Source organism: Fundulus heteroclitus, chromosome 3 (assembly GCF_011125445.2).
Source record: "Fundulus heteroclitus isolate FHET01 chromosome 3, MU-UCD_Fhet_4.1, whole genome shotgun sequence".
Classification (NCBI taxonomy): Eukaryota; Metazoa; Chordata; class Actinopteri; order Cyprinodontiformes; family Fundulidae; genus Fundulus; species Fundulus heteroclitus.
The window spans coordinates 21,967,985-21,995,267 of record NC_046363.1 but is presented as its reverse complement, the minus strand read 5'-3'; the positions used below and the strand labels follow the sequence as shown (position 1 = coordinate 21,995,267).

The 27,283-nt window shown below is 40.9% G+C and overlaps 1 protein-coding gene across 3 annotated transcripts; it reads left to right on the top strand.

Annotated features, from left to right (window-relative positions):
- Positions 1–1,186: 1,186 nt before the first annotated feature.
- On the top strand, positions 1,187–27,283 carry pde11al (phosphodiesterase 11a, like). Of its 3 annotated transcripts, none has more exons than XM_036132930.1 (20): positions 1,193–2,539; positions 4,106–4,264; positions 5,327–5,416; positions 5,520–5,660; positions 5,799–5,863; positions 7,096–7,216; positions 7,305–7,380; positions 7,463–7,530; positions 7,624–7,716; positions 15,925–15,975; positions 16,136–16,282; positions 16,378–16,485; positions 16,817–16,926; positions 17,005–17,095; positions 19,697–19,797; positions 19,986–20,063; positions 20,201–20,252; positions 22,425–22,499; positions 22,630–22,713; positions 23,729–27,283. In XM_036132930.1, exons 1-20 carry the CDS (start codon positions 1,766–1,768, stop codon positions 24,059–24,061), a joined length of 2,817 nt encoding a protein of 938 aa, XP_035988823.1. In that variant the 5' UTR covers positions 1,193–1,765; the 3' UTR covers positions 24,062–27,283. The 3 variants fall into 3 exon arrangements, with proteins under 3 accessions (XP_035988833.1, XP_035988823.1, XP_021172079.2); XM_021316404.2 differs by having other exon boundaries at positions 1,195–2,539; positions 20,201–20,264; XM_036132940.1 differs by lacking the exon at positions 22,630–22,713 and having other exon boundaries at positions 1,187–2,539; positions 20,201–20,264.

Here is a 27,283-nt window from a genome sequence, read left to right as displayed (position 1 = left end):
ATATATATATATATATTTATATATATATATATATATATATATATATATATATATATATATATACACACATCGTGTAAGACACCTATCCCTTGTGGGGTCGTGAGGGGTGCTGGTGCCTATCTCCAGCTGTCAATGGGCGAGAGGCAGGGTTAACCCTGGACAGGTCGCCAGTTTATATATACATATAATGGTCCACTTAAGAAGAAACACTGACAATCAGTCCCCCCCCCCCCCCCCCCCATCCCCAATAAAGGCCACTTCTCTGTTCCTCTGCTTTTTGGCTGACATTTTGGTCACTTTTGAATGCGGGCAGTGCTTTCACTCTAGTGGTAGAGTGGTAACCCGGAGTCTACAACCCACACAAGTGACTCAGGTAGTGCAGCTCATCCATATGCGCACAGCCCAACACTGTGCAGGATGTTTGGCATTTGCCAGAGAACAGCAAGATTGGCAAATTTCCCACTGGTGCCCTGTGCTCTTCACAGATGAAAGCAGGTTCACACTGAGCTCATGCAACAGATGTGCCAGAGTATGGAGACGCCCTGGAGAACGGTCTGCTGCCTGCAACATCCTCCAGCATGACCGGTCCTCAGACCCATTATGAGATCATATGTTGGGGCGGTTGGCCCTGGGTTCCTCCTAATGCAAGACAACGTTAGACATCATGTGGCTAGAGTGTGTCAGCAGTTCCTGCAAGATGAAGGCATTGATGCTATGCACCGGCTCACTTGTTCCCCAGACCTGAATCCAACTGAGCACATCTGGGACACCATGTCTCGCTCCATCCACCAACACCACGTTGCACCACAGACTGTCAAGGAGTTGGCGGAGTTGGCGTTAGTCCAGGTCTGGGAAGAAATCCCTCAGGAGACCATCTGCCACCTCATCAGGATCATGCCCAGGTGTTGTAGGGAGGTCATACAGGAAGATGGAGGCCACACACATCGAACCTGGTACCCTGTCAATAAATAATGTAAAATATTGGCTGATATGTTGGTATCTCAGTAAAATCGGTGTGCCTCCAGTTAAGTAGATTTTTTACATGTTTTAGAAACAAAAGAACATGAATTTTCAAGTCTTGCTACAGATTGGATTTATCCTTGCACTGTACGCTTAAGGTCATCGTGCTGCTGGAAGATGAACCTCTGGTGTCATTACTGACCTTTTCTCTGCTTCTTTGATTAAAGCTTTCCTATGAGTTTCAGGGAATTGCTAGGTCTTGGAATGTTTGCTGTTGTGCCATACTCTTTCCATTTTCATCAGATGAGCAGTCTGCTTTGTTCCATGGTCTTCATTATGTTGTTTCTCACTGAATCTATCTATCTATCGTGGCAGAATTAAACATTACAACCAGTTTTAACAGAAGCTCTGCTGCTCTGTCTCTCCGGTGACACACAATGAAGAGAGCAAGAGAAGCACTGCCCTGCATTTTTTTCCGAGGTTACTAGGAATAATATATAGGCGCTGCATTTTTGCACACCTCTGCATACTAGCCTACCCCACCGGAGTCCACCAGAGACACAACTCAGGCTCTGCTTTGACCGACAGCTTTGGATCACTTCCCAGCAGTCACCCAGTTCGATCTAAGCAACATGACCGTGAACCACACTCAGTGTTTGAGGAGAGTTTGAGAGCTTGGATCAGACGATGCTGGGAATGAATGTATAAGTACAGCATCTGGGCTGTAGCCGCCTCTTTTCCTCATCTGCTCTAAAAAAAAAAAAAAAATCTTAACTTTAGCGCGCTTTGTTTCTGCTTTGGCATCATGACAGCGTTTGACTTCGCGGATGTGGAGGCGTTCTTGGACAGCCACCCGGATCTGTTCGAGGAGTATCTGGTTCGGAGAGCCAAATGCGATCAGGTGAGCAGGTGGCTAAAGGAGCACCAGTCCTCCAAAGTGTCCACGTCCGAGGAGCGGCGCGCCGCCGCCACGGAGCCGCTCTGGCCGAGCAGCGCCGAGGGGCTCCGGCGCAGGTCGTCTCACATGGAGCTGCGGCGGAACTTCGCCCGCTCCAAAGCCACCACCGCGCACCGCACCTACGACGAGCATGTGAGCCTGAGCGAACACGAGTCCCAGTCGAGCATGAGGCGCCGTGCCCTCCTGCGCAAAGCCAGCTCGCTGCCTCCGACCACCGCGCACATCCTGAGCGCGCTGCTGGAGTCCAGAGTCAACGTGCCCCAGTACGCGTCCAGCGCCATCGACTACAAATACAGACTCAAGGAAACCAACGAGAGGGAGTTCTTTCTGGAACTAGTGAAGGACATTTCCAACGAACTGGACCTGACGAACCTGAGCTACAAAATCCTGATTAACGTGTGCATCCTGGTGGACGCGGACAGGTGCTCGCTTTTCCTCGTGGAAGGACCCGCTCACAAGAAGACGCTGGTGTCCAAGTTCTTTGACGTGCACTCGGGCACCACAGTCAGACCTTCATCCAGCACTCTGAACTCTAATGAAGTGCAGGTGCCATGGGGGAAAGGTATCATTGGATATGTGGCAGAGCATGGAGAGACCGTCAACATCTCCAACGCATACGAGGTAAAGGACAGTAGTTCATTCAGACGTTTGGGGGTTAATTACTGAATATAAATGTTAGGCCGTGTTTATGACAAAAGAATGCACCCCAAGTCATAATTCAGTGCAATACGTCTTGCGCATAATTCTAGGTTTGTGCAGAATCTGTCATCGGAAACCACGAGGAAAAATCCAAAGGTGATTCTATGATTTTAGCTTTTAAAGCGCAAAATAATAAATTCAAATACAAGCATTTCGTCTTTTTTGTGGTCAAAGACCTGAGTAGAAATTAATCTTTTATTTAATCTTTAAAAGAAAAAAAAAAGAAAAGAAAATTGGCGGCAAAAAGAAACAAGAATTTATCAATCTCCACACCTCAACCTGCAAGCAAAGACCGCATGTATGGTATGGTTTAATGTTTTCGACCTTGATTTCTCACTGAAAAAAAATGCTGAATAAAAAATAAAACAAAACCTAAATTTCAAACGTGTTTATTTTATGTTAATCTGTTCCGGGTTTTATTTGATAAACCAACACAGTAGTTCTGCGCATAATTGTGAAGTGGAAATGATGCATGTTGTTTTTAATGTCTTCTTAATTAATGATCATTTGAAAAATGTTATGTGACATTTGCATTTAAACCCCTCTTTAAAAAAGATCCCCTAAAATAAGTGCAAACAATCGCCCTCAGCAGTCAAATGAGCAGTAAATGAAGTCCATGTGAGAGGAATTGTATCTCGCTGTGAGTCCAGCTGTTCTGTTTTGCACAGAAGAATGAGTAAAATGTTCAGACATGTATAGATCTATCACTGTGCTTCCATGTTGAAACATAGTGATAAATCCATCCAACGGTGGGGGTTCTTTTCTTCACCAGGGTTTTCCGAGTTTAAAGCATTCAGATGGGCAAAGCTCCTAGAAAACTACTCCAAAACGCTTGCTGCTGTAATACCCACTAAACACGGTTCTACAAGTATTACCGCAGGGTTCCAGCTGAATATAAATGCATATGACAGTTTTCAGATTGTTATTTGTTAAAAATGTGAGATGTATCCTTTTTCCTCCTTTACAATTACATTACACGCTACTTTGTACTGGATTCGCTCATAACGTCACTAAAATAGACTAAGGCCATGGCTAATTAGTTCAAGCAGCATGAATTCTCTTGTAAGCCATTGCATATCTAGTGCTGCATAAGAATGAAACTCCACCCCAGTTTTCATTGAGAAAAGGGCCTCTCACTGGCCAGATCCTACCTTGTGCACAGCATCATTATCTCATGGCCCTGGGCTGCTGGACCCGCTGAGGCAACATGATGATGTGGATCCCCCTGGGGAACACTCCGGCATTAATACAGACACGTCCTGGCAAATGTTGCTAATTTTGATTTAGAAAAACATCTGCTTCTGGCAGAGCTGCAAATGTAAACAGCCGAGAATATTTCATTATCAGAGACAAAAGTGTGTAAAACCTGAACTACGGCTATGGGCTCAGCTGTGCTTGTTGTATGGCATGTTGGGGTTTTTTTTTGATTGGGGGCCTTTGTGCCAGCTGATAAACGTGTAACCTCAGTTTGTATGACCTCAATTCCAGGACCACCGCTTCAGCGACGAGATAGACAAGTTAACCGGCTACAAGACCCAGACCATCCTCTGCATGGCCATCTGCAACAGTGATGGAGAAGTCATCGGTGTCGTACAAGCTATTAACAAGAATCCAATGGGCACCCCTTTTACTGAGGATGATGAGAAGGTTAAGCTCTATCATGCTTGGGGGTGGTGGTGGGGGGGTGGGGGGGTTGAGGGAGGCAGTGGCTACTAGTAATTCGTAATAACCCTTTTGTGGTTTCTGCTGCGAAGAACATTTTGTAGTGTATGAATGTGCAACTGAAGTTTTAATACTCTAAATCGTCTTAATGGCTGCAGAGAGGAGCAAATTGTTCCTTCTGAAGCAAAATACCGGAAATAATGAGACAAGAGGTCAACCTTTTAGTCAAGCATGAAACATTAAATGTGTCTTGCAGCGCGATATAAACACACACTAAAGGAACATAGCTCCTATTTAGGTATTCAGGATTGTTCCCTTAGCAATTAACATAAAATTGCTTTTCACATTGTGAATGTGTTATACCTTCATTTGTGGTTTTACGGCTTACAGATCCCCCCCCCCTCCCCCTTTTGTTTCCCCAGTTTGCTGCTTAGCAACGGATAATGTTTAGCTTGCAAATTTTGTTTCCCTATTATTTCAGCTGAAGCTCTCATCTGTTTCTCTTTGAAAAATAAAGCAAACAACTTAAACAAAGAAAAACAGCAGATAAAAACAGACGCTTAAGTATTTGCAGGTCAGCCACATTTGCTGGAAACCAACTGCACCCAACGACAGTTGTGCGTCCACTAGGTGGCAGAATAATGTTTCTGCAAGCAAATGTAACAAGTTTAGCCTCAGATAAATATACATTTTTAACATTTAGGCCTTTATTTAAAAAAAACATATTATTGAGAATGGTATACATTACCAAAATAAATAGCCCCAGTGTAAAGAAAGCATGAGGCAACCTTCAATAAGAGAAAAAATAGGCAGATAGTCTTGATGCGCTAGCTAGCACATGAAGATAATGTTGAGCTAAAGGCTCTAAATCAATACTTCATTAAGAGGGAATCTATTTGTGCTGAGATGAAGCTGACTCCATCCCAACTTTCCACTGACATCACCACGCACTATTTCTGCTTCTCTCAACCAGTTTGATGCCCTTGAAATTGTCTCAGAATTGAGGTCTACATCCCTTTGACCACTTTCATTGCTGCTCTTCCTCAGGTGTTGCAGATGTATCTGCCATTCTGTGGAATATCGATTTTCAATGCAAAGCTGTTTTCTGAGTCTCGCAAGGAGTACGAACGGAGCAGGGTGAGAAGAAGTTTCAAAGAGATGCATTCTCAGAGCCTGCACAACTTTTTTTTTTTTTTAATGGGCTGTAAATAGCTGTATGGGGTTGCTGTCATCGCCACAGGCTTTGTTGGAGGTGGTCAATGACCTGTTTGAGGAACAGACCGACCTGGAGAAGATTGTCAGGAAGATCATGCAGAGAGCGCTCACGCTGCTGCAGTGTGAACGCTGCTCTGTGCTTCTCCTTGAGGACATCGACTCGCCTGTGAGACTCATATTTTGCAGATTCTGCTGATTTTACTTACCCCTCCTCTCAAAAATGTATTCAAACCTCTAAAGTAAACTATGCAATATGTGTATATGTGTAGTCTACTGGTTGTACTGATACACACCTTCTCTGTAGGTGGTCAAGTTCTCCAAGACGTTTGAGCTGATGTCTCCCTTGTGCAACATGGACAGAGACATTAGGTGAAGGAGCACAGCAAATATTAGAGTCTCGTGAAAGGGTTCATACTCTCCTTGGAATTTGGAATATTTCCAAATCATGTTACATTACAACCACAAAAATCTGTGTATTTTATTGGGACTTTATTGGTTAGATCAATGCAAAGCTGTGGTGTGCATTTGCATTCAGCCCCTTTTACTCTGATACACCTAAAGAAAGTCCAGTCATGTTTACAGGTCCACCAATAGGTAAATAGAGCCCACCTGTGTGTAATTTTATCACAGTATAAATCAGGGCGCCTGTAAAGGCCCCAGAGCTTGGTTAGAGAACATGAGTGAGCAAACAGCATCATAAAGACCATGAAACACTGCCGACAGGTCATGGATATAGTTGTGGAGAAGTCTAAAGCAGAGTTGAGTTAGAAAACAATATCCTTTTCACATTCTATAGAATATTTTTCTATCCGAGGCGCAGTTTGTATCACTGTTGAACCAAAGCCAGGAGGTTCTGAGTTCAAATCCCAGGCCTGGTGTCTTCCTGTATAGGATTTTTTTTCATGGTCCTGCACATTCGTGGGTTGCCTCCGGGTACTCTGGCCTTCTTCCCACACTCCAAAACTATGACTGTTAGGTCAATTGATTACTCTAGGATGCCCTTAGGTGTGTGTGTGTGTGTGTGTGTGTGTGTGTGTGTGTGTGTGTGTGTGTGTGTGTGTGTGTGTGTGTGTGTGTGTGTGTGTGTGTGTGTGTGTGCATGGTTATTTCTCCTGTGTGCATTTCTGTGTAACCAGCCGCTCACCCATTGACTGCTGAAGTTAGGCACTAACCCTCCCGTGACCCTGCAAACTAAATACATGATGATTCTGAGGGAAAACCCTAGCTTAGTTTAAACCGTGCCCATGTGTAGAATGACCCAGTCAAAGTCCAGACCTACATAAAGTAGAGTCTGTCTTAAGACTTGGCAGCTGAATGCAGTGAAAATAGTGACTTCGGCTGCCAGGCCCATCACAACTTGAGGGTACATTTGGAAAAGAGTTTATTGTTTTTCCTCAACTTCCCAACTATGCACTGCTTTATATTTGCCCATCACATTAAACCCTAAAAACTACACAGAGGTTTTGGTTGTAATGCTACAAGTCCAAGGAGTATAAAACATAGCCATTATTGTTATATTATTTAAATATTATATTATTATTAGTAGTAGTATATATATGTTTTCTCTTTTTTTTTTTTTTTTTTTTTTTGTGCAAAATTAGCATGGAGAAGTTGTCCTGCTCTGATTGGCTGATCAACAACAGCATCGCTGAGCTGGTGGCTTCAACAGGGCTTCCTGTAAACATCAGCGACGTTTGTCAGGATCCACGCTTCGATGCTGAGGTTTGGGGAAAGTTGTGTGTTTATACACCTCCTGTAAGAATCCTCTTTTTAAAATGCACTCAAAATATACTGTTTTCTGTATTTAAAGGCAGATCAGGCCTCAGGCTTTCACATCAGATCTGTGTTATGTGTCCCTATCTGGAACAGAACTCACCAGATAATCGGTAGGTTGAACCAGACTTTTTATCCATATGAAAAACACCTTTTCTCGCTACACTGAAGGATCTATGTGTGTTTTTTGGTAAGGAGTCGCACAAATTCTGAACCGCCTAGACAGGAAGACGTTTGATGATGCAGATCAGAGACTGTTTGAGGTCGATTTACACACCACTGCACAGTAAATCTTTTGGTTTGTTACTAATTACGTTTGATGTAGTAACACTTCCTTTTGGGTTTTTTTTTTACAGGCATTTGTGATATTCTGTGGACTTGGAATCAACAACACTATGATGTACAATCAGGTCAAGAAGACATGGGCCAAGCAGTCTGTAGCTCTGGATGTAAGCAAATTTTTTTTCCCCACAGTGCCACTATGAATACAGCCGTCTTACAGCTTTCCTTTTTTCTGTCATACTTAAATACTTCACATAATTAAATTTATTTTAATATCAGACAAAGATAACCAGAGTAAATACAAAATACATCTTTCAAATGGTAATTTCATTTATTAAAGGAAAATGCTTTCCCAACCAACCTGGCTGTTTGCGAGAAAGCAACAGCAGAAACCTGATGGCTGACGTGTCACCCTTTGCAGCTATTGAGTGTTTGTGAAAATCCCCGTGTGAGAATTTTGGATCATTCTTCTATGCAAGACTGTTTTAATTAAGCTGCATGAGAAAAATTATTACAGTTATTTAAAGTCAAGACACATAATTCATGTTCCAAGGTGGACTTGCTGGCCTGCTTCAGGTCATTGTCCCATTGCGTAGCCCAAATAAGCTTCAGCTTAAAGGGAACATGCAGCATGCAAAATCTCCAATTTTCTTGCCCTTACATACTGAATCTGCCATTTTTGTTTTTTTGGCACAATTTTGTAGTCCAAGCTCAAGGATGTTGAAGCTACAAGTGGATAGGTCAAAATATTTGGTTATCATGTGTATTAACCCACACAATTCATTACATTGTCCCCCAGTATGCTAAGAAAAGCCCCTTCCCACATCTCCTTGCACTGTCTCTCAGGCAGCTGCAGCCTCGTCCTGAAACCCTCCCATAGTCAGAGCAATGAGAGCAGAGCGGAGAGCCTCTTCATTTCCACATTGCAAATGTATCCTGCCCTGGATTACAAAGTGGGATAAAATATGTTTTTAATGTGTCTATTTTTTTCTCTGAAACTGTTGCACTAAAATAATTCCCTGAATTTGATTCACATAGCTATAATCCCTTATTCATCTCGTTTATACTGTATGTGCCTGTGGATAACAGTTCTTTTGGTAATTTTTTTGTTGTTGTATTAAAATTCATAAATTATTTCACAAGGTTCATTTATAGATCCAAACATGTTTATATATTTGCCTGTGCAAATTATCAGTTACCCAAATCTTTGCAACTGCAAACAGGCTTATATCAGAGGCAATCAGACTTTTGGCTCAGAACTGAGCAAATGTCCAGCTGCCTCCGATTTAAGTTTATATACTGAGAAAAAATATGTTAAATTGAAACATTTTGAGATTTTATTATTAAAGTAACATTTAACACCACATGAACACACAAAGGTACCAAGAAATAGGTACCACTGAGTACCGGTACCGATTCCCAGTACTGGGTATCGATTCAAATGTGAAAGGGGCCCATCCCTAGCTGTGGGGCAACATCAACGAGGAATTCAGACCAAAGCATTGCAGTTCAACTTTCTATAGACCAAAACTGAATGATTACAATGTGAAAATGAAGGCATTACAAAGCATAATATGTCCCCTGTAAGTCACAAACTCATCTCAGACTATCGGCTTCAGGATTTTTTTTGTTTGCCAAAGAAGTCATGGTGGCTTCAATTATGGCAATTCATCCTGAAAAGCCCCCTTAGACCGTCACATCCTTTTTTATGAATTGCTGTTAGTGGAAAGCAAGATGTTACGGTGCACGCAGCTTCTACACTTCCCCTCATTTTAATCTTATTTTCATTATAGGGAAACGTCTTTTTGATTTTATTTTATTTTTGCAGGATGGAATCTGATTTGCAATTTTGTTTCCTTTTGTTCAGCAGTGGTTTTTATCTTGAAGCTCTTCTTGGATGCTGTGCTTCTCTTGTCTCGCTCATGTTGTTTGATCGTTAACACTGACCTTAGGTGGAGCAAGTGAGGCATGCAGGATTTTAGATGTTCTTCTTGGTTCTAGTGTGACTTCTTGGATGTGTTGTCGATGCACTCTTGGAGTAATTTTGTTAGACTGGCGACTGCTGGGAAAATTGTCTTCATGTTGTCAGTCCGGTTCAGTTTAAGGGATTTCTTGATTTTATAGGTCTGGCAGGAATCATGCCTGGGTGTAGCCAGTAAAATTCAAAAGGGGTAATATTTTTGTCTAATATTGAATATTTTTTGTATAATATTGAAATTAGCAAAACCATACGAAACCTGTAAGGCAGCAACATGTTTTTCATTCTTCATCTATTTAATTTATGATTCGCATTATCTCAAGTTTTACAATATAAACACTATTACAGTTTTTATAGGTTGCTTTGACACAGCAGTCAACTCAAAACCCACATTTTTCAAAACAGTTAACGCAGAGACCTAAACAGTGGCACCAATGGTCAAAATTGCAAATTTTGTTTGCAAAAGGCTCCAACTCTGCCAAAACATTTAAAATATGAACCAAAAGCAAAATTTGCCCTCAAACCACACAACTTGCACACAAATGTTTGAGCCCTTCCAATCATTCGTTACACAAGGGGCAACAAAATACAAAACACCACACTCAATGTGAATCAGTGCAGCATTGCTGGTTCATTGTAGCCAAAGACTGTACGCAGCTTACATGGCAGCGTCATTTGTAGTCAAATTTGCCTTTTTGCAAAAAATGGATCCAGAAGCAAATATGTTGTGATGCAAATTTTATTGATTCTTCATTCTTTTTTTCCAGATACAGTTTTTATTGGTTGCTTTGACCTGTTTGAAGAAACTGGCAACCTCTCAGTTTTCAGCATCACCACCTCAGCAGAGCAAAAGACACCTCTTGCAAATGAGTTAACCCATTTTCATTGGTTTGACTCATTTTCCCCACCCTTTTGCAAAACAGTTAACGCACATGTCATTCATGCAGTCCAAACTCCATTGCTTTAGCTGTGGTAGCAAAACAGAAACCATATGTTCCAAGCTCTTAGAAACTTCTTGCTCAGAATGAAATCACTGAGGCACCCGATTGACACCTCTTTACACAATTTTTTAATTTGCAGTCAGTTTGCAGGCTTTACGTAAAAGGTGCCATGTTGTGTGTTGTTCTTTGCAAGCATGGATGTTCTAAGGCAGATGCGAGTCAGAGTAAGAGGTAGATGGGTCAGGGGAAGAAGATTATGAGGAAGAGGAGTCCGTGTACGAGGTGGAGGTGTAGCTGGAAGGACTCAAGTTACAGATGAAATTTGGGCAACTATGATTGATCGTGTGGAAAATCATGGCCTTTCACTTAGAGGGGCGGGACAAAGAGTCCAACCTTTTCTCAATAGAAACAAGGTTGCATCCATGGTAAGAGTTTTTCGACGGGACAGCAGGTATTGCTGCTATACAGTATATACATCTCTATCTATTCCTATAGAGGAATTCTTCAGTGCATGGAGCTGGAAGGTATATGATCACCGCCCCTATGAGCAGATGGCCTTGCTCAATGCAATGACTGCTGCTGCCCATGATATAGATGCAGAGGCATGTCAAGGATGGATCAGGCATGCAAGAAGATTTTTCCCTAGGTGCATTGCAAGGGAAAATATTGAATATGACGTAGATGAGGCCATGTGGCCTATTCGTCAGGACAGAATGGACTAGAAGGAACAAACAGCCCTAGTATTTTCTGTTGGAATCTTTCATTTTTTGGAATATTTCATTTGTTTATCTGGAAAAAAAGAATGAAGAATCAATAAAATTTGCATCACAACGTATTTGCTTCTGGATCCATTTTTTGCAAAAAGGCAAATTTGATTACAAATGACACTGACATGTAAGCTGCGTACAGTCTTTGGCTACAATGAACCAGCAAGGCTCCACTGATTCACATTGAGTGTGGTGTTTTGTATTTTGTTGCCCCTTGTGTAATGAATGATTGGAAGGGCTCAAACATTTGTGTGCAAGTTGTGTTGTTTGAGGGCAAAATCTGCTTTTGGATCATATGTTAAATGTTTTGGCAGAGTTGGAGCCTTTTGCAAACAAAATGTTTAATTCTGACCATTGGTGCCACTGTTTAGGCCTCTGCGTTAACTGTTTTGAAAAATGTGGGTTTTGAGTTGACTGCTGCGTCAAAGCAACCGATAAAAACTGTAAACAAATGAAATATTCCAAAAAATGAAAGATTCCAACAGAAAATACTAGGGCTGTTTGTTCCTTCTAGTCCATTCTGTCCTGACGAATAGGCCACATGGCCTCATCTACGTCATATTCAATATTTTCCCTTTCGATGCACCTAAGAAAAAATCTTCTTGCATGCCTGATCCATCCTTGACATGCCTCTGCATCTACATCTTGTGCAGCAGCAGACATTGCATTGAGCAAGAGCATCTGCTCATAGGGGCGGTGATCATTTACCTTCCATCTCCATGCACTGAAGAATTCCTCTATAGGAATAGATACTGATATATCTGCATATACTATATACAGTTTTTATTGGTTGCTTTGACCTGTTTGAAGAAACTGGCAACCTCTCAGTTTTCAGCATCACCATCTCAGCAGAGCAAAAGACACTTCTTGCAAATGAGTTAACCCATTTTCATTGGTTTGACTCATTTTCCCGCCATTTTGCAAAACAGTTAACGCAGATGTCATTCAAGTTGTCCAAACTCCATTGCTTTAGCTGTGGTAGCAAAACAGAAACCATATGTTCCAAGCTCTTAGAAACTTCTTGATCAGAATGAAATCACTGAAGCACCTGATTGACACTTCTTTACACAATTTTTCAATTTGCAGTCAGTTTGCAGGCTTTACGTAAAAGGTGCCATGTTGTGTGTTGTTCCTTTTGCAAGCATGAATGGTCAACGTAAGGCAGATGAGAGTCAGAGTAAGAGGTAGATGGGTCAGGGGAAGAAGATTATGAGGAAGAGGAATCCGTGAACGAGGTGGCAGTGTAGCTGGAAGGACTCAAGTTACAGATGAAATTTGGGCAACTATGATTGATCATGAGGTAAATCATGGCCTTTCACTTAGAGGGGCGGGACAAAGAGTCCAAACTTTTCTCAATAGAAACACGGTCGCATCCATTGTAAGAGTTTTTTGACTGGAGAACAGGTAATGTTGCTATATAGTATATGCAGATATATCAGTATCTATTCCTATAGAGGAATTCTTCAGTGCATGGAGATGGAAGGTAAATGATCACCGCCCCTATGAGCAGATGCTCTTGCTCAATGCAATGTCTGCTGCTGCACAAGATGTAGATGCAGAGGCATGTCAAGGATGGATCAGGCATGCAAGAAGATTTTTTCTTAGGTGCATCGAAAGGGAAAATATTGAATATGACGTAGATGAGGCCATGTGGCCTATTCGTCAGGACAGAATGGACTAGAAGGAACAAACAGCCCTAGTATTTTCTGTTGGAATCTTTCATTTTTTGGAATATTTCATTTGTTTACAGTTTTTATCGGTTGCTTTGACGCAGCAGTCAACTCAAAACCCACATTTTTCAAAACAGTTAACGCAGAGGCCTAAATAGTGGCACCAATGGTCAGAATTAAACATTTTGTTTGCAAAAGGCTCCAACTCTGCCAAAACATTTAACATATGATCCAAAAGCAGATTTTGCCCTCAAACAACACAACTTGCACACAAATGTTTGAGCCCTTCCAATCATTCATTACACAAGGGGCAACAAAATACAAAACACCACACTCAATGTGAATCAGTGGAGCCTTGCTGGTTCATTGTAGCCAAAGACTGTACGCAGCTTACATGTCAGTGTCATTTGTAATCAAATTTGCCTTTTTGCAAAAAATGGATCCAGAAGCAAATACGTTGTGATGCAAATTTTATTGATTCTTCATTCTTTTTTTCCAGATAAACAAATGAAATATTCCAAAAAATGAAAGATTCCAACAGAAAATACTAGGGCTGTTTGTTCCTTCTAGTCCATTCTGTCCTGACGAATAGGCCACATGGCCTCATCTACGTCATATTCAATATTTTCCCTTGCAATGCACCTAGGGAAAAATCTTCTTGCATGCCTGATCCATCCTTGACATGCCTCTGCATCTATATCATGGGCAGCAGCAGTCATTGCATTGAGCAAGGCCATCTGCTCATAGGGGCGGTGATCATATACCTTCCAGCTCCATGCACTGAAGAATTCCTCTATAGGAATAGATAGAGATGTATATACTGTATAGCAGCAATACCTGCTGTCCCGTCGAAAAACTCTTACCATGGATGCAACCTTGTTTCTATTGAGAAAAGGTTGGACTCTTTGTCCCGCCCCTCTAAGTGAAAGGCCATGATTTTCCACACGATCAATCATAGTTGCCCAAATTTCATCTGTAACTTGAGTCCTTCCAGCTACACCTCCACCTCGTACACGGACTCCTCTTCCTCATAATCTTCTTCCCCTGACCCATCTACCTCTTACTCTGACTCGCATCTGCCTTAGAACATCCATGCTTGCAAAGAACAACACACAACATGGCACCTTTTACGTAAAGCCTGCAAACTGACTGCAAATTAAAAAATTGTGTAAAGAGGTGTCAATCGGGTGCCTCAGTGATTTCATTCTGAGCAAGAAGTTTCTAAGAGCTTGGAACATATGGTTTCTGTTTTGCTACCACAGCTAAAGCAATGGAGTTTGGACTGCATGAATGACATGTGCGTTAACTGTTTTGCAAAAGGGTGGGGAAAATGAGTCAAACCAATGAAAATGGGTTAACTCATTTGCAAGAGGTGTCTTTTGCTCTGCTGAGGTGGTGATGCTGAAAACTGAGAGGTTGCCAGTTTCTTCAAACAGGTCAAAGCAACCAATAAAAACTGTATCTGGAAAAAAAGAATGAAGAATCAATAAAATTTGCATCACAACATATTTGCTTCTGGATCCATTTTTTGCAAAAAGGCAAATTTGACTACAAATGACGCTGCCATGTAAGCTGCGTACAGTCTTTGGCTACAATGAACCAGCAATGCTGCACTGATTCACATTGAGTGTGGTGTTTTGTATTTTGTTGCCCCTTGTGTAACGAATGATTGGAAGGGCTCAAACATTTGTGTGCAAGTTGTGTGGTTTGAGGGCAAATTTTGCTTTTGGTTCATATTTTAAATGTTTTGGCAGAGTTGGAGCCTTTTGCAAACAAAATTTGCAATTTTGACCATTGGTGCCACTGTTTAGGTCTCTGCGTTAACTGTTTTGAAAAATGTGGGTTTTGAGTTGACTGCTGTGTCAAAGCAACCTATAAAAACTGTAGCAACATTACCTGTTCTCCAGTCAAAAAACTCTTACAATGGATGCGACCGTGTTTCTATTGAGAAAAGTTTGGACTCTTTGTCCCGCCCCTCTAAGTGAAAGGCCATGATTTACCTCATGATCAATCATAGTTGCCCAAATTTCATCTGTAACTTGAGTCCTTCCAGCTACACTGCCACCTCGTTCACGGATTCCTCTTCCTCATAATCTTCTTCCCCTGACCCATCTACCTCTTACTCTGACTCTCATCTGCCTTACGTTGACCATTCATGCTTGCAAAAGGAACAACACACAACATGGCACCTTTTACGTAAAGCCTGCAAACTGACTGCAAATTGAAAAATTGTGTAAAGAAGTGTCAATCAGGTGCTTCAGTGATTTCATTCTGATCAAGAAGTTTCTAAGAGCTTGGAACATATGGTTTCTGTTTTGCTACCACAGCTAAAGCAATGGAGTTTGGACAACTTGAATGACATCTGCGTTAACTGTTTTGCAAAATGGCGGGAAAATGAGTCAAACCAATGAAAATGGGTTAACTCATTTGCAAGAAGTGTCTTTTGCTCTGCTGAGATGGTGATGCTGAAAACTGAGAGGTTGCCAGTTTCTTCAAACAGGTCAAAGCAACCAATAAAAACTGTATTATATACATTCTAGCTATTAAAAACTAAAAGATTTTTACTTTAGTATGCATTATGGACCCTCTGATTAACACTGAATGTCACAACGGCTATTAACATTAGCGTCTCCCAGCATGTTCGGCTCTATCTAACCTGAGCGCTCACATTATCCTCAGAAAAACATGGTTCTGCTTCTCCCCAATAAATATTTCAGCTGCTTTTAATAATTCACAATAAATACATCAGCCTGTCTGCTCAACCCATATCAAAGGCAACACCTCACTGTGTTCACCTCACTTAATTCGCTTCTTTTTAATCACCAGGTGGAGGCTTTTTGACATTAGTTCACCAGAAATGTGACACTGATCTGATCCTGATTATGTAAGACGATAAGCAGGGCAGGGGAAGGATTAGGGGGAAATATTTATTATGATCTGTAGTGGTGAAAATAGTTGGATCCTGAATTTGAATCAGTTTGCTGTATCTCCTATCTCTGTGTAACGTCTGCTTTTTCAGATGTTGTCTTACCACGCCACCTGCTCCAAAGTAGAAGTCGACAGACTTAAGGTAACCAGCAAACGATGTCCTTACAGTACTTTTATGAATCCAATTTCAGTCCTGACAGCAGAAAGCCTGCCAGTCACGGAGGAGTTAATATTGGGGTTAAAAGGCTGTGGTTGATGTTCTCCCTGGTTTGACTGACAGCTCTGTCTTCTCCCTCCTGAAGGCTGCAAAGATCCCCCTGAGCAGCGAGCTGGGCATCGACGAGTTCCACTTCAACGATTTTTCCCTGGACAATGACGCAATGATCACCGCGTCACTCAGGATGTTTCTGGAACTTGGCGTGGTCCAGAAGTTTAAAATCGACTATGAAGTGAGCCAGCATGCCCGGCAAGATATTTTCTGTATAGTGTGTGTATTAAATGATATATACTGGAGGGTATGAAATGAGCACCTGTGTCCTTGCAGGTTTTGTGCCGTTGGCTTCTGACAGTCAGGAAGAACTATCGAACTGTGGCGTATCACAACTGGAGGCATGCTTTCAATGTGTCACAGTGCATGTTTGTCATGATCACAGTAAGTTTGGGGACACATATGTGTATGATTTCTGGAAAAGGATTTCAATGAACACTGGAACAGCTTTTTCATGATCTCTTTTCTACATCTAGCACAACCATACAGCATGAAGTCTCCTCTCCTCATTCCCCTTCATTCTCCTCCCCTCCCCCTCATCCCATATCTAGTAAAGTCATTCAGTTTGAAGAGGCTAAATCTGTCCTTCGTCCACACCTCTCATTAAAGCATGCAGATAAATGCATGGATATCCTGCTAATATAACTAGGCCAGATTAACACAGAATATGTTTTAAGCTTGACTTCAATTACCTTAATGAGTGACCTTCTTGCAGACGGCCACTTTCCAGGATGTGCTGTCAGATGCAGAGATCCTGGCCCTGATGGTCGGCTGCCTGTGCCACGACTTGGACCACCGAGGCACAAACAATGCCTTCCAGGCCAAGTGAGTGAACATAAACCCGCGTGATTACGAATGGATTTGCTTATTAGTAACTGAACCACTGATCCGTTATTCCTCCAGGACCGGTTCTGCGCTGGCCCTGCTGTATGGGACGTCCGCAACCCTGGAGCATCATCACTTCAACCATGCCGTCATGATCCTGCAGAGCGAGGTTAGTTAGTTATTAGGATTTATTTTTTGTTTTAATAGCACCAATTTAATTAGAATATGCTTTTAAGATACATTATATTTAAATCAGGGGGAGACTCCTTTCTGAGGGATGGGTTTTAAACCAGATTGGTTTTCTTTCTGTTATAGTGTATGGCCTAGTAATTATACTATCACAGGTTCTGTCAGCTGGGAAGGAAATGACCTGTAAACAGTAATTAGATCCCTCACTCTGAGCTTTAGACACAGAAGGCATGTTCAGTAGTTGTAAAGCTTCAACAGGAAATCACACACTGGTTGTCCCCCTTCTTGCTCTACAGGGTCTTCTTTAACCGTTCCATACTAAGAGACATAATGAATGCAGCATCATGATAAAACATAAAGCCCCGCCATAATGAGTTGAATATGGCAGCACTTTGATCTGCGCAGAGCTCTGACTTGAAGGCTGACTGCACAATAGCTTCCTGAGCAGAGAAGGCAACCATCCTTTCACTGCAGACGTCATGATGTATTTTTCTTTTGTAAGAAGTCGAAGCACAGACTATCTCCTCCTATATTGTATAAAACTTTGTGTTCAGGCTGTAAAAGAAAAAAGAAAACAAATGAAAGCACATTCAGATGTCAGTATGAAGAGAAAACCTATTTATTCTAGACTGGAATGAATGGTATCAGCAAAATTATGGGACCCAAATTTGAGAGATAAGCAGAACCAGATATAATGAAATCCCATCCTGTAAACTTTGTCTTATAAAGTAAGGTTTTATTACTGTATGATTGATGAGAATATGACTGAAAGCATTGACATTTTTTCATAGAAAGTGCAGGCCATAGCCAAGGAGAAAGGAATCCATGCCTTGAACAATCCACATTTTGCTACATTAAATCTACACACTTTAATCCATTTAGTGAAATTTTGTGTGATATAATTGTTTTTCTTGCAGTTTCTGTTTTTTTTTTTCAGGATTAAATTGAACTAACCCCCCCCCCCCCCCCCCCCAAAAAAAAAAAAAAAAAAAAACTATACATAGCGATGAAGATACAGCAGTATTGGTAATTAACCTTTTTATTAACACAAATGAAAAGAGACTAAAACATTGACAGGAGATTAAATCGAATCAGATTTAGGTGTTGTGGAATGGGCAACGTGGTATGATGCAAAGTGAGACTTTATGTTCTTGGGAGGAGATGGAGGACAGGAGTTTCTGTTGGTGATTCTCTCCATGGTCTGCAGCTGCACATGTTTGCAAGAATGCAAAAAAAAAAAAGTCTACACAACTGAAAGGAAAGGGAGAATGTGAAGGCTTCAGATTGGATGGCATATTTATGCACAGAATGTTTCCTGGAAACCCTGTACGAGACAAAGCAAACATGTGGATGGAGGTGATCTGGTGAGATATGACTAAAACTATACTTATTTGACCTACACAGAAATCTCTGTCAGCTGATGAAAGCTAACAGTGTGCACAACCCCATCCCCACTATGACGCATGGTAGTGGCAGCATCAGGCTGTGGGGATGTTTTTGTTCAGCAGGGACTGGAAAGCTGGTCAGAGTTGATTGTCAAATGGTTGGAGCCAATGCTGGGAAATCCTGGGGGGCGGGGGGGGGGGGGGGGTATCCTTTTAGAGGCTATGAACATTTGGAGAATGGGCTGGAGCTTCAGCTGCTAGCAGGACAACAACTTTGGATTAAAGCATGCTCGAGTGCTAGTGGAGTCCAGTCAAAAGTTTACACATAAATCTCACTGATGGAAGAAAATGAGAGCAAGATTACGACAAACTGCGTGTTAGTTTGTGAGTTTGAGATGATCTGTCTTAAAATCAAACCAAATCAACTGAAGGTCTTGGCTGTAGTGTGAAGAAATGTGGAGAGAAGTTCAAGGAGCATGAACACTGATCACCAGATTTTCTAGCTAAGAGAGTAAGCTTGGTGCTCACAGTAGATGCCTAACTCATGCTAACTCAAATTAAATATCTGTTCTTCAAACTAAAGGTAGAACTGCTTGGACTCTGCTGGACAGGTGTAGTGACAGCTACCTGTTTCACCATGAGACGCATCAGTCACATAACATGCCCTGCCACAAAAAAAGAACAAAACAATACCAATATAAGACATGTTTGTCTCTGGGGATGAATGCATCTGTTTAGCGAGAAAATATATGCAAATCATCTGAAGAGCAACAACTAGAAATCCATATATGCTGAAGCAAGGCAACTTTATTCTCCGACTGTCTCTGGCTATTTATTAGGAATGTGTTGAGACAACCGGGAACAATGAAACCCCCTCCAGCGCAGTTTCTCCTAAGGAACAGTGCTGTACACAAACTGCTGACTGGCAACACCAGTAACCACTGCGCTTCGTCTCAGGGGTGGATCAGTTTGATCACCAGCCGTATTCTGCATTGATTTATTTTAACCGAGGACAGAGAATAGCCATGCGCATTGCTAATTAAGTTGCTAATGGTGGCTTCGTTTGACAGTGAGCGATGGCTTTACCGATGCTCCAAATTCAAGGGGGGGGCTTTTTTTTTTTCTGCCAGTTTTTTTTTTTTCAAATCCACCCCTCCCGCCCTGCTTACGATTGTGTTTTTTTTTTTCTTTTGCAGGGACACAATATCTTTGCCAACCTCAGCTCTAAGGAGTACAGCAACATGATGCAACTATTGAAGCAGGCGATTCTCTCCACAGATCTCACTTTGCACTTTGAGTAAGTGGTCTTCTTTAGAGCTTAACTCCTTCAAAGCTAAAGTTAGATAACATTTTTTTTACATATTTCATGGTTTTGGAAGATTTAACATCATCTTATTTTATTAAAAACACACGCTGTTTAAATAATGAGTCCATTTTTGTGTCTCATTGTTTTGTGCATGCTTGACTGTCTCTTTATTCAAAAAGGCGCAGAACCAAGTTCTTTGAGCACGTTCTGTCAGGAGAATTCAGCTGGGCGGCCGAAGAACACAGAGAAGTCCTCAGGTTTCTGCACTTGTCTATCCATCCATCCATCCATCCATCCATCTGCACTTGTAATAAATAAAAATACTCAAACTGTAAATAACAATATAAAATTCAGAATATGTTTTTTCTATCTCTGCTCCCTGCTCAATCAACAGGTCCATGCTGATGACTGCATGTGATTTGGGCGCTGTCACTCGTCCTTGGGAGGTATCAAAACAGGTTTGAGTCGCCCGTGCATGCTGGGATTTGTTAATTCCTAACCAGTATCAGGAGAATAAATGTAATCATGTGTCTGTAGTTCATAGGTGTATTTAGAAGGAGTTCGGATGAGAGATCTATGCTTTAAAGGCGAGGCACATTGCAGCTGTCAACACAAGCAAAGCTGCAGTGCTCAGAGGCAATTAAAAGAAGAAAAATGTTGTTGTTGTTTTTTTTATCTTTTCCTCTAAGTCCTGGGCCAAGCATGTAAGCCTCCTAAAGCTTCTTAATAAACTCCAATTAAGTTAGTTTGGTTTGCTGGGAAGGCGCCACAGTCCAGTTATTTCTCTAATCCATTTAGCTGGCTAATCTGCTTACTGTTGGTCAGACACGGAGAAACGTTGGATTTATTTGCAAATGGTAAATACGCATCCACCCTGGGCCTGGTTGATGCTCCCTCTTTGACACTGATGTAACCTAACAGCAAACAGCAAGACCAAACAGTGAACATATAGGGTGGGGAAAAAACACTGTAAAAACAGACAATCTCTATAAACAACTGAGAAACCAAAGGAGAAAAGAGTAATATTCACAACAAACTTTGTAAACTTTAAAAAAAACCAGAGGGGACATGAATGTGAATTTATTCTGCACTTTAACTAGTTCACTAGGCTCAAATGGATAAATCTCCCTTTGCAAGCTGCAGGGCAGCCTGATGTGTTCTGTAGCCATGAATAAAATTGTTTTACAAATAATGGATATTTCTAGGCAAAAGAAAGAAGTAAAGAATTCAGAGAGAATGCTCCTTATTCATTATTCCATCCTTCTTGTGTTATTAGTGGGGACCATAGACAGTGAAGGAGACCCTTACCATGTTGTTATCAGCACCATGCTTGACAATTGGCCCAATATTCTTGACTTTGGAGGAATCAAGATGATGCTTTCAAACGCGAATCTCGTCATTGTGTCCTAATTATTCAGTCTTTGTCTCGCCCAACAATAACAACCTTTTTATAGAAGACATTCAGCTTGTCCAGGTGGAAAGCTGCAGTCTTTGTTAATGTGTCTTCACCCTGGTGTACCAGCAGGTTCCAGTTCAGGATGGGATTGAGTGTTGGTGGTTTCTGGGTAGTTCATGGACATCCTGCCTGATTTCTTTTCAACTGAATGTGGCAACTTTGGTCAGATGGTTGAACCTCAGCAACGCTGGTATTAAGATGAATGAAGGAGGCTACCATTGACCTCTGGAAAAGCACGGAAATAACCCTATCAAAAATGTATGAACTATGCATAAACGATGGGCCCTGTACCACGAAACCAACCAGTTTAAATGAGTTCTACTAATTCTGTCATGAAGAGTGATCACCTACCCAAACAGAATTATGCCCAGAGCTTATTGCACTATACACCTCACCAAATACTAATGATGCCATTTGTAATATATTTCAGCCTGTCTGTATTATTTTCACCATATAGTGGGTTATAAAAAACCTTTATATAGTTCAAACACATCCATCCAATTCTTGGTTTGGGGTGTTAAATATGTAATGTGGAAAAAGATGGTTTGTATAAATGTCTGACCAGATCTATATACATTTAATGGACACGTGCAAAACAGGTACACACCCTTAAGCTTATTATTACTCAAACATAAGTTTAGGAAACACTGTAGAGCTTTTTGGTTTTAGAGAATAAGAAAAACATACATACGATGAGTTGAAATGATAAAGATAAATATAGGAAAATGGAAAATTACAACAAAACAAACAAAAGTAGAACAATAAATCCAGATCAGATACAGCATTTTATAGCAAGATTAGAAAACCAGCAATTGTCTAAAGTACGTTTTGGGGTATATAAGCATTTTTGGAGCACTCTAATGAAAACCCTAGATTTCTAAGATGTTATAAGTTGCTGAAATTTCAATTGAATATTGTTTTGAGAAATATTTTTTTCTTGGCTTACATGTGCATCTGGCTTTTGCACTGATTGTTGTGATTTTGCAACTCGAATAAATTTCAAATCTTTGCTTAGATTAGTGTACCACCAGAGTCGTACGACAACGGTCTAAACCATTTTACTGTGAAGGTAGTTTTTAAATACAGCGATCAGCTAGCTTAAATCTTCTGATGTTGCGCCATGTATGAGTAAAGTAACAGTTGTCTCCGCTGGTGTCGGCAGGTTGCAGAGTTGGTAACAAGTGAGTTCTTTGAACAAGGCGACAGGGAGCGGTCGGAGCTGAAGCTGACCCCAGCAGTAAGTGTCAAATAATATGAAAGTCCTTTCTGTCACTCTAATGTTCTGATCTAAACATATTCTGGAACAAAATGGTTCTGACAAAAAGGTTCTGGTTGTAGGTGACAGAGAGTTTTTACTTCCCCTGTAGGCCATCTTTGACCGTAATCGCAAAGATGAACTACCTGCCTTACAGCTTGAATGGATTGATGGGATCTGTAAGCCACTTTATCAGGTGGGCCGCCGCCACTACAACTACATTAAGAGCGCTGTATCATTCATACAATATGTTTTATTGGGGTTTTATGTGGGGACCAACACAAACTAGTGGATCGTTCTCAAGTGAAATAAAGGGGATACATGGTTCTCTGATTTATTTTTCCAAATAAAAGAATCAAAAGTGTGGCAAGCCGTTGTGATTAGCCCTCCTGAGTCAATACTTGTTTGATCCACCGTTCGCTGCAGTTAAAGCTAGCAGTGTACAGTATCTACACTGCTAGCTTTGCACACCTAGAAACTGAAAGGTTTGCCTCTTCCTCTTTACAAAATGGTTTAAGCTCAGTCAGACGTGATGGTGAGTGTCTGTGAACAGCCATTTTTAACTCGCAGTTGAGTTTTGGTCTGGACCTTTACTCGGCCAATATAACACATGAACATAATTCAATCTAAACCATTACACTGGAGCTTTGACTGCATACTTTGGAGCATGGGTGTTTGGCAGTGTCTAGTCGTTTTTCTCTATGTCTGTTTTTCTTTTCTTCCTTACATTTAGATTTATCCATTTCCCCCAACAACTCTGACCAGCTTCCCAATAGCATAATGCTGCCAACACCATGTTTCTGGGTGTTGTGCTTTGATGGTCAACTGTGGTGGTGGTGGTGAACTTTAAACTTCAAGAATAATTTTAGGACTGTCTTGCAAAAAAATGGCTTTTATCTTGCTACTTCTCTTTAAAGGACATGTTTGTGAGGTTTATTGTCCAGTCAACAATGTCTTCTACCTGAGCTATTGGCCTCTCCAGCTCCTCCAGATCTAATGAAATCTAATCTACTTTATGTTGCTGCACATCATAGAATATTAAGAAAATACTTAGAAAATGTTGTCATTTGAAATCTCTGAAAGAAGACAGATATTCGGTAATTGCAACAAACTGTTTTGGTTTTTTTGAAAATGAAATGCAAAAATAAAAAAAAAAACACATATCTTCCTGATCTGTAAAAAAAAACCCTACTCTTTGGTGTCCCCCTCAGGCGCTGCTAAAGCTCAACAGGAAGTTGCAGCCAATGGTGGACGGGATAGATGGCAACCGAGTGAAGTGGCAGGGACTCTGCATGTCCTATCAGCAGACAAGAAGAGCCTCAGAGTCCAGTCAGAGTACCGACCTGGGTCGGAATACCGACTCCAGTGAAGACACGGAAACCTTCGAGCTGCCGAAGAAGGCCGAGAAAACTTCACAGGTTAAAAATGCCGAGTTTGGGTCCAGATCTGATTGCAGAGAGGTTTTGAGGTTCAGAGCCAACAAAGAGGCCTGTAACGGCAAAGCAGCGTCAGACGACAGCAAGACGTTCTCTGGAAAGAAATAAAGCAGGCCAGTTTGATAATAGGTGGATTTAATAAATGCCTCTGCGTTTCCTGTCATTTTCTAACACAAGCGCCCACCCATAACAAGATAATAGGGTGAAATGAAATGCAGATTTCATCAGCTGAGCCTGCTGCAGCATCACTGTGTTAAACTCAGGAATGATGGGCCTAACCCCAGTTTGTCATAAATCCATTTAGAGGGCAGTGTTCGTACAAATGAAGGGGTGTCATCACTGAGATAAGAAGACTGCTGAAACCAAAGAGGGACACTGATTACTGTAATGTGTTTGTAAAATCTATGTCCAAATAAAAAAAATAACCTGAGGAATGCCTTTAAAAACATCAAGGAATCACTGTGACATGTCACATACAGCGAACTGCACAATAATCTGTGCCACTGGTAAAGGTCTGTGGAAAGCTTTCAAAGACATGCATCTTTTACTGCAGCAGCATAAAATAAGGCTGGAAATAGAATATTCTAACCTTAACTTTAAGTAAAACTGCTGTGAGGGAAAAAAAACATGTTTAAAAATAGTTACATTTTTTTATTTTAAATTAGAAAGAATTGTTTTTATACAATCAAAGATTCCACAATTATTGGCACCCTTACTGTAAATACTGCACAATCTCTCTGTTGTTGAGGATTGGGTCCTTTCTAATGCTGTCTTCTCTTCTCCTCACCCCCACCAGTAATGTCTGTGTTGATTTTGTCATTTGTTTTGGATCTTTGTTCTGTCAAAAGATCCAGTGAGAACCCATTCTCAGTTTAGTGGTAGAGGCTATTACATTTTCACTTTAAAAGATTCATCATGTCAATGTTTCCAGAGCCTATGGAGGAGGAACAGATCAAATCATTGCCCTTTATTATACAGCAAACCAAGCTGCAGTGTCTGCTGCCAGAAAAAGCTCAATGAAAATGTCACCTGACCAGAGTATAAGGTTCCAGTTAAAGCTCTGGTACCATTTAACAAAGTCCACATGATCGGTAGAATGAAAAAGGCCTTATTTCTGGCTTGCCGGCCTGTTAGCGTGTAGATGAAGGTAAGCTAGTCAAGGCACTTCTTGCTGTTTTTCTTTCCAAGATGAAATTGTGGATTCTTACAAAACAGGTGTGATAGCAGCAGCTACGCGTGCGTCCTCCTGCGCTGCCATGTTTATGTTGGTTCGGCTGTGGGCTCATTAGCTCTTGCTTTAGTCGCACCAGTATATTTATCCTCCGTTTACGTCACTGTCCTAGCTCCCACTACACAATACACATCCCCACTAACTTTTCCACACAACAGTAGCCTCTATGCTGCAGTATCCCCATCTTGCTTGATGTGTGTGTTTGCACAATAAATAATCATCCTCATCCAGACCTAAAAATCTGAAGACTTTCCACAGATTCTCAGTTTATTTTACGTCCTGACTTTGGCTCCACCATTCGAACACACAAATATCCTTTGATGTTTTTTCACAGTACAAATGTACTCAAATTAAAGGGTGTAATTTTTTCTTAATTTCTCAGTGTGCCACGACACAAAAAGCTGAATTTATTTTATTGCTTTTTATGCATCTTCACCAGGATGTGCCAACAAGTGTGTAGGGCACTGTAAATCCTGTCATGAATGTAAACTGGAGCATGACCATGTTCCTGAATGTCATAGCTAGGCTGTCTTACTTTAGTTAATGAATATTAGCCTGCATGAGCTTATCTACTGTGCTGTTCTTTGACAGCCAGCTTGTTCCCTGAGTTGCATGTGATAATTCTTGCCTTTCTATATGGATTACGTGTAGCTCATTGAATCACACTGTCTAGAGTGTTTGTGCATTATCTCTGAATTTGCTAAACAGTCAAGACAGGAAAATCCAAACGATTCTGAGACTTATTTTAAGATCGTGTAAAGGAATTTGCAACAGTTCTTTGCAGCAAATGATATTTTCTTTTTGTGCATTCAGATCAATATTTTGAACTACTTCTGTTTTGTTCTCGCCTCAAATCTCCTTACAGTTAACTGTTGCAAGCAGGCTGAAGTGGAAAAACTACCTATTTGAAGTGCATACATAGCCACATGAGTTTCTGAGTTTGACTCTGAGACTTGCCTTCAGATAATTTCTGTGATCTTTAGATACAATAACTTCAATGTTTTGTCTGTATGTACTGTATATATTTTTCTTCATTTGGAAATGCATGCAGGTTTTGTTGTTACTGCATGTTTGATGTTGACACTGGTCATCCTGAGGCCTTTGATTGCCATAAGAGATTTGCTTTGCATGCAAGTGTACTGGAAATCCTATTTTTTTTCTGGTGTATTATATTGTTGCTGCTCTGTTATTGTGAATGAGAGCAGCCATAAATCTATACTTCGAGCTGCAGGCTTTACCCAAATTATAAGCTGGTGAGTTTTCATACTCTGGACCCCATGTGAACGACAACCCCTTTAAAAATAGATTCCTAAACAGGACAAGAATGTGATTTGTGTAAGAGAAAAAAGAAAAAGAAGGTTGTGAGACTGAAATGAGTTTGATAATGGAAAGTGATGGATTGTTGTCACGTGAAGTTAAAAAAGGCAAGTTAGATGTTATTGTTGAAAATATTTAATTTCAATTCAAAGAAGCAGGTACTGATAAAGTTTATACATAAAGCTGTGACAATTATGCTGATACACAGTAATATGAATCATGCTTGCTATAAGGCTGTTCTGTGTAAATCAATAGGTGGGACGTTGCCTTAATGTGGAATACTATTCATGGCCACAAGGGGCTGTTTAAAGAAATATTTTTTATTGACAATGTCATTTAAAATGCATTAAGTTATTTAATTTAACTCTGAAATAAATACATTTTTCTGTGCAAGTGTCTAGTTGTGGCATTAACCGATTTCACTCCTACAAATGAGCAAGCCGTTGGGCCTAATGGTTATTTAAAATTTAAAGAGATTTCAGGCCTCGAAGGTTGTGTTTGTGGGGCTCGACCAGATTAATATTCATGTTTGCGATCCTGGTGGAGCAACATTCACAATAAGAAGTTAATTTACCCTGAATCTGAGTCTCGCCTGTTGTCATTATTCCTGCTGTTTGCAGAGTATCTTCCACAGATAACTTCCCTGACAGTTTGTTTTAATCAGGTTTTAGCTCTCTGTACTGTTTGTACTGCTGAATTATTTGGTAAATTGGACTGCTGATGACCAAGGTGATGCATTACCCAGTATTTTTCTGTAAGTAAATGCTTATTTTCGTAATGTT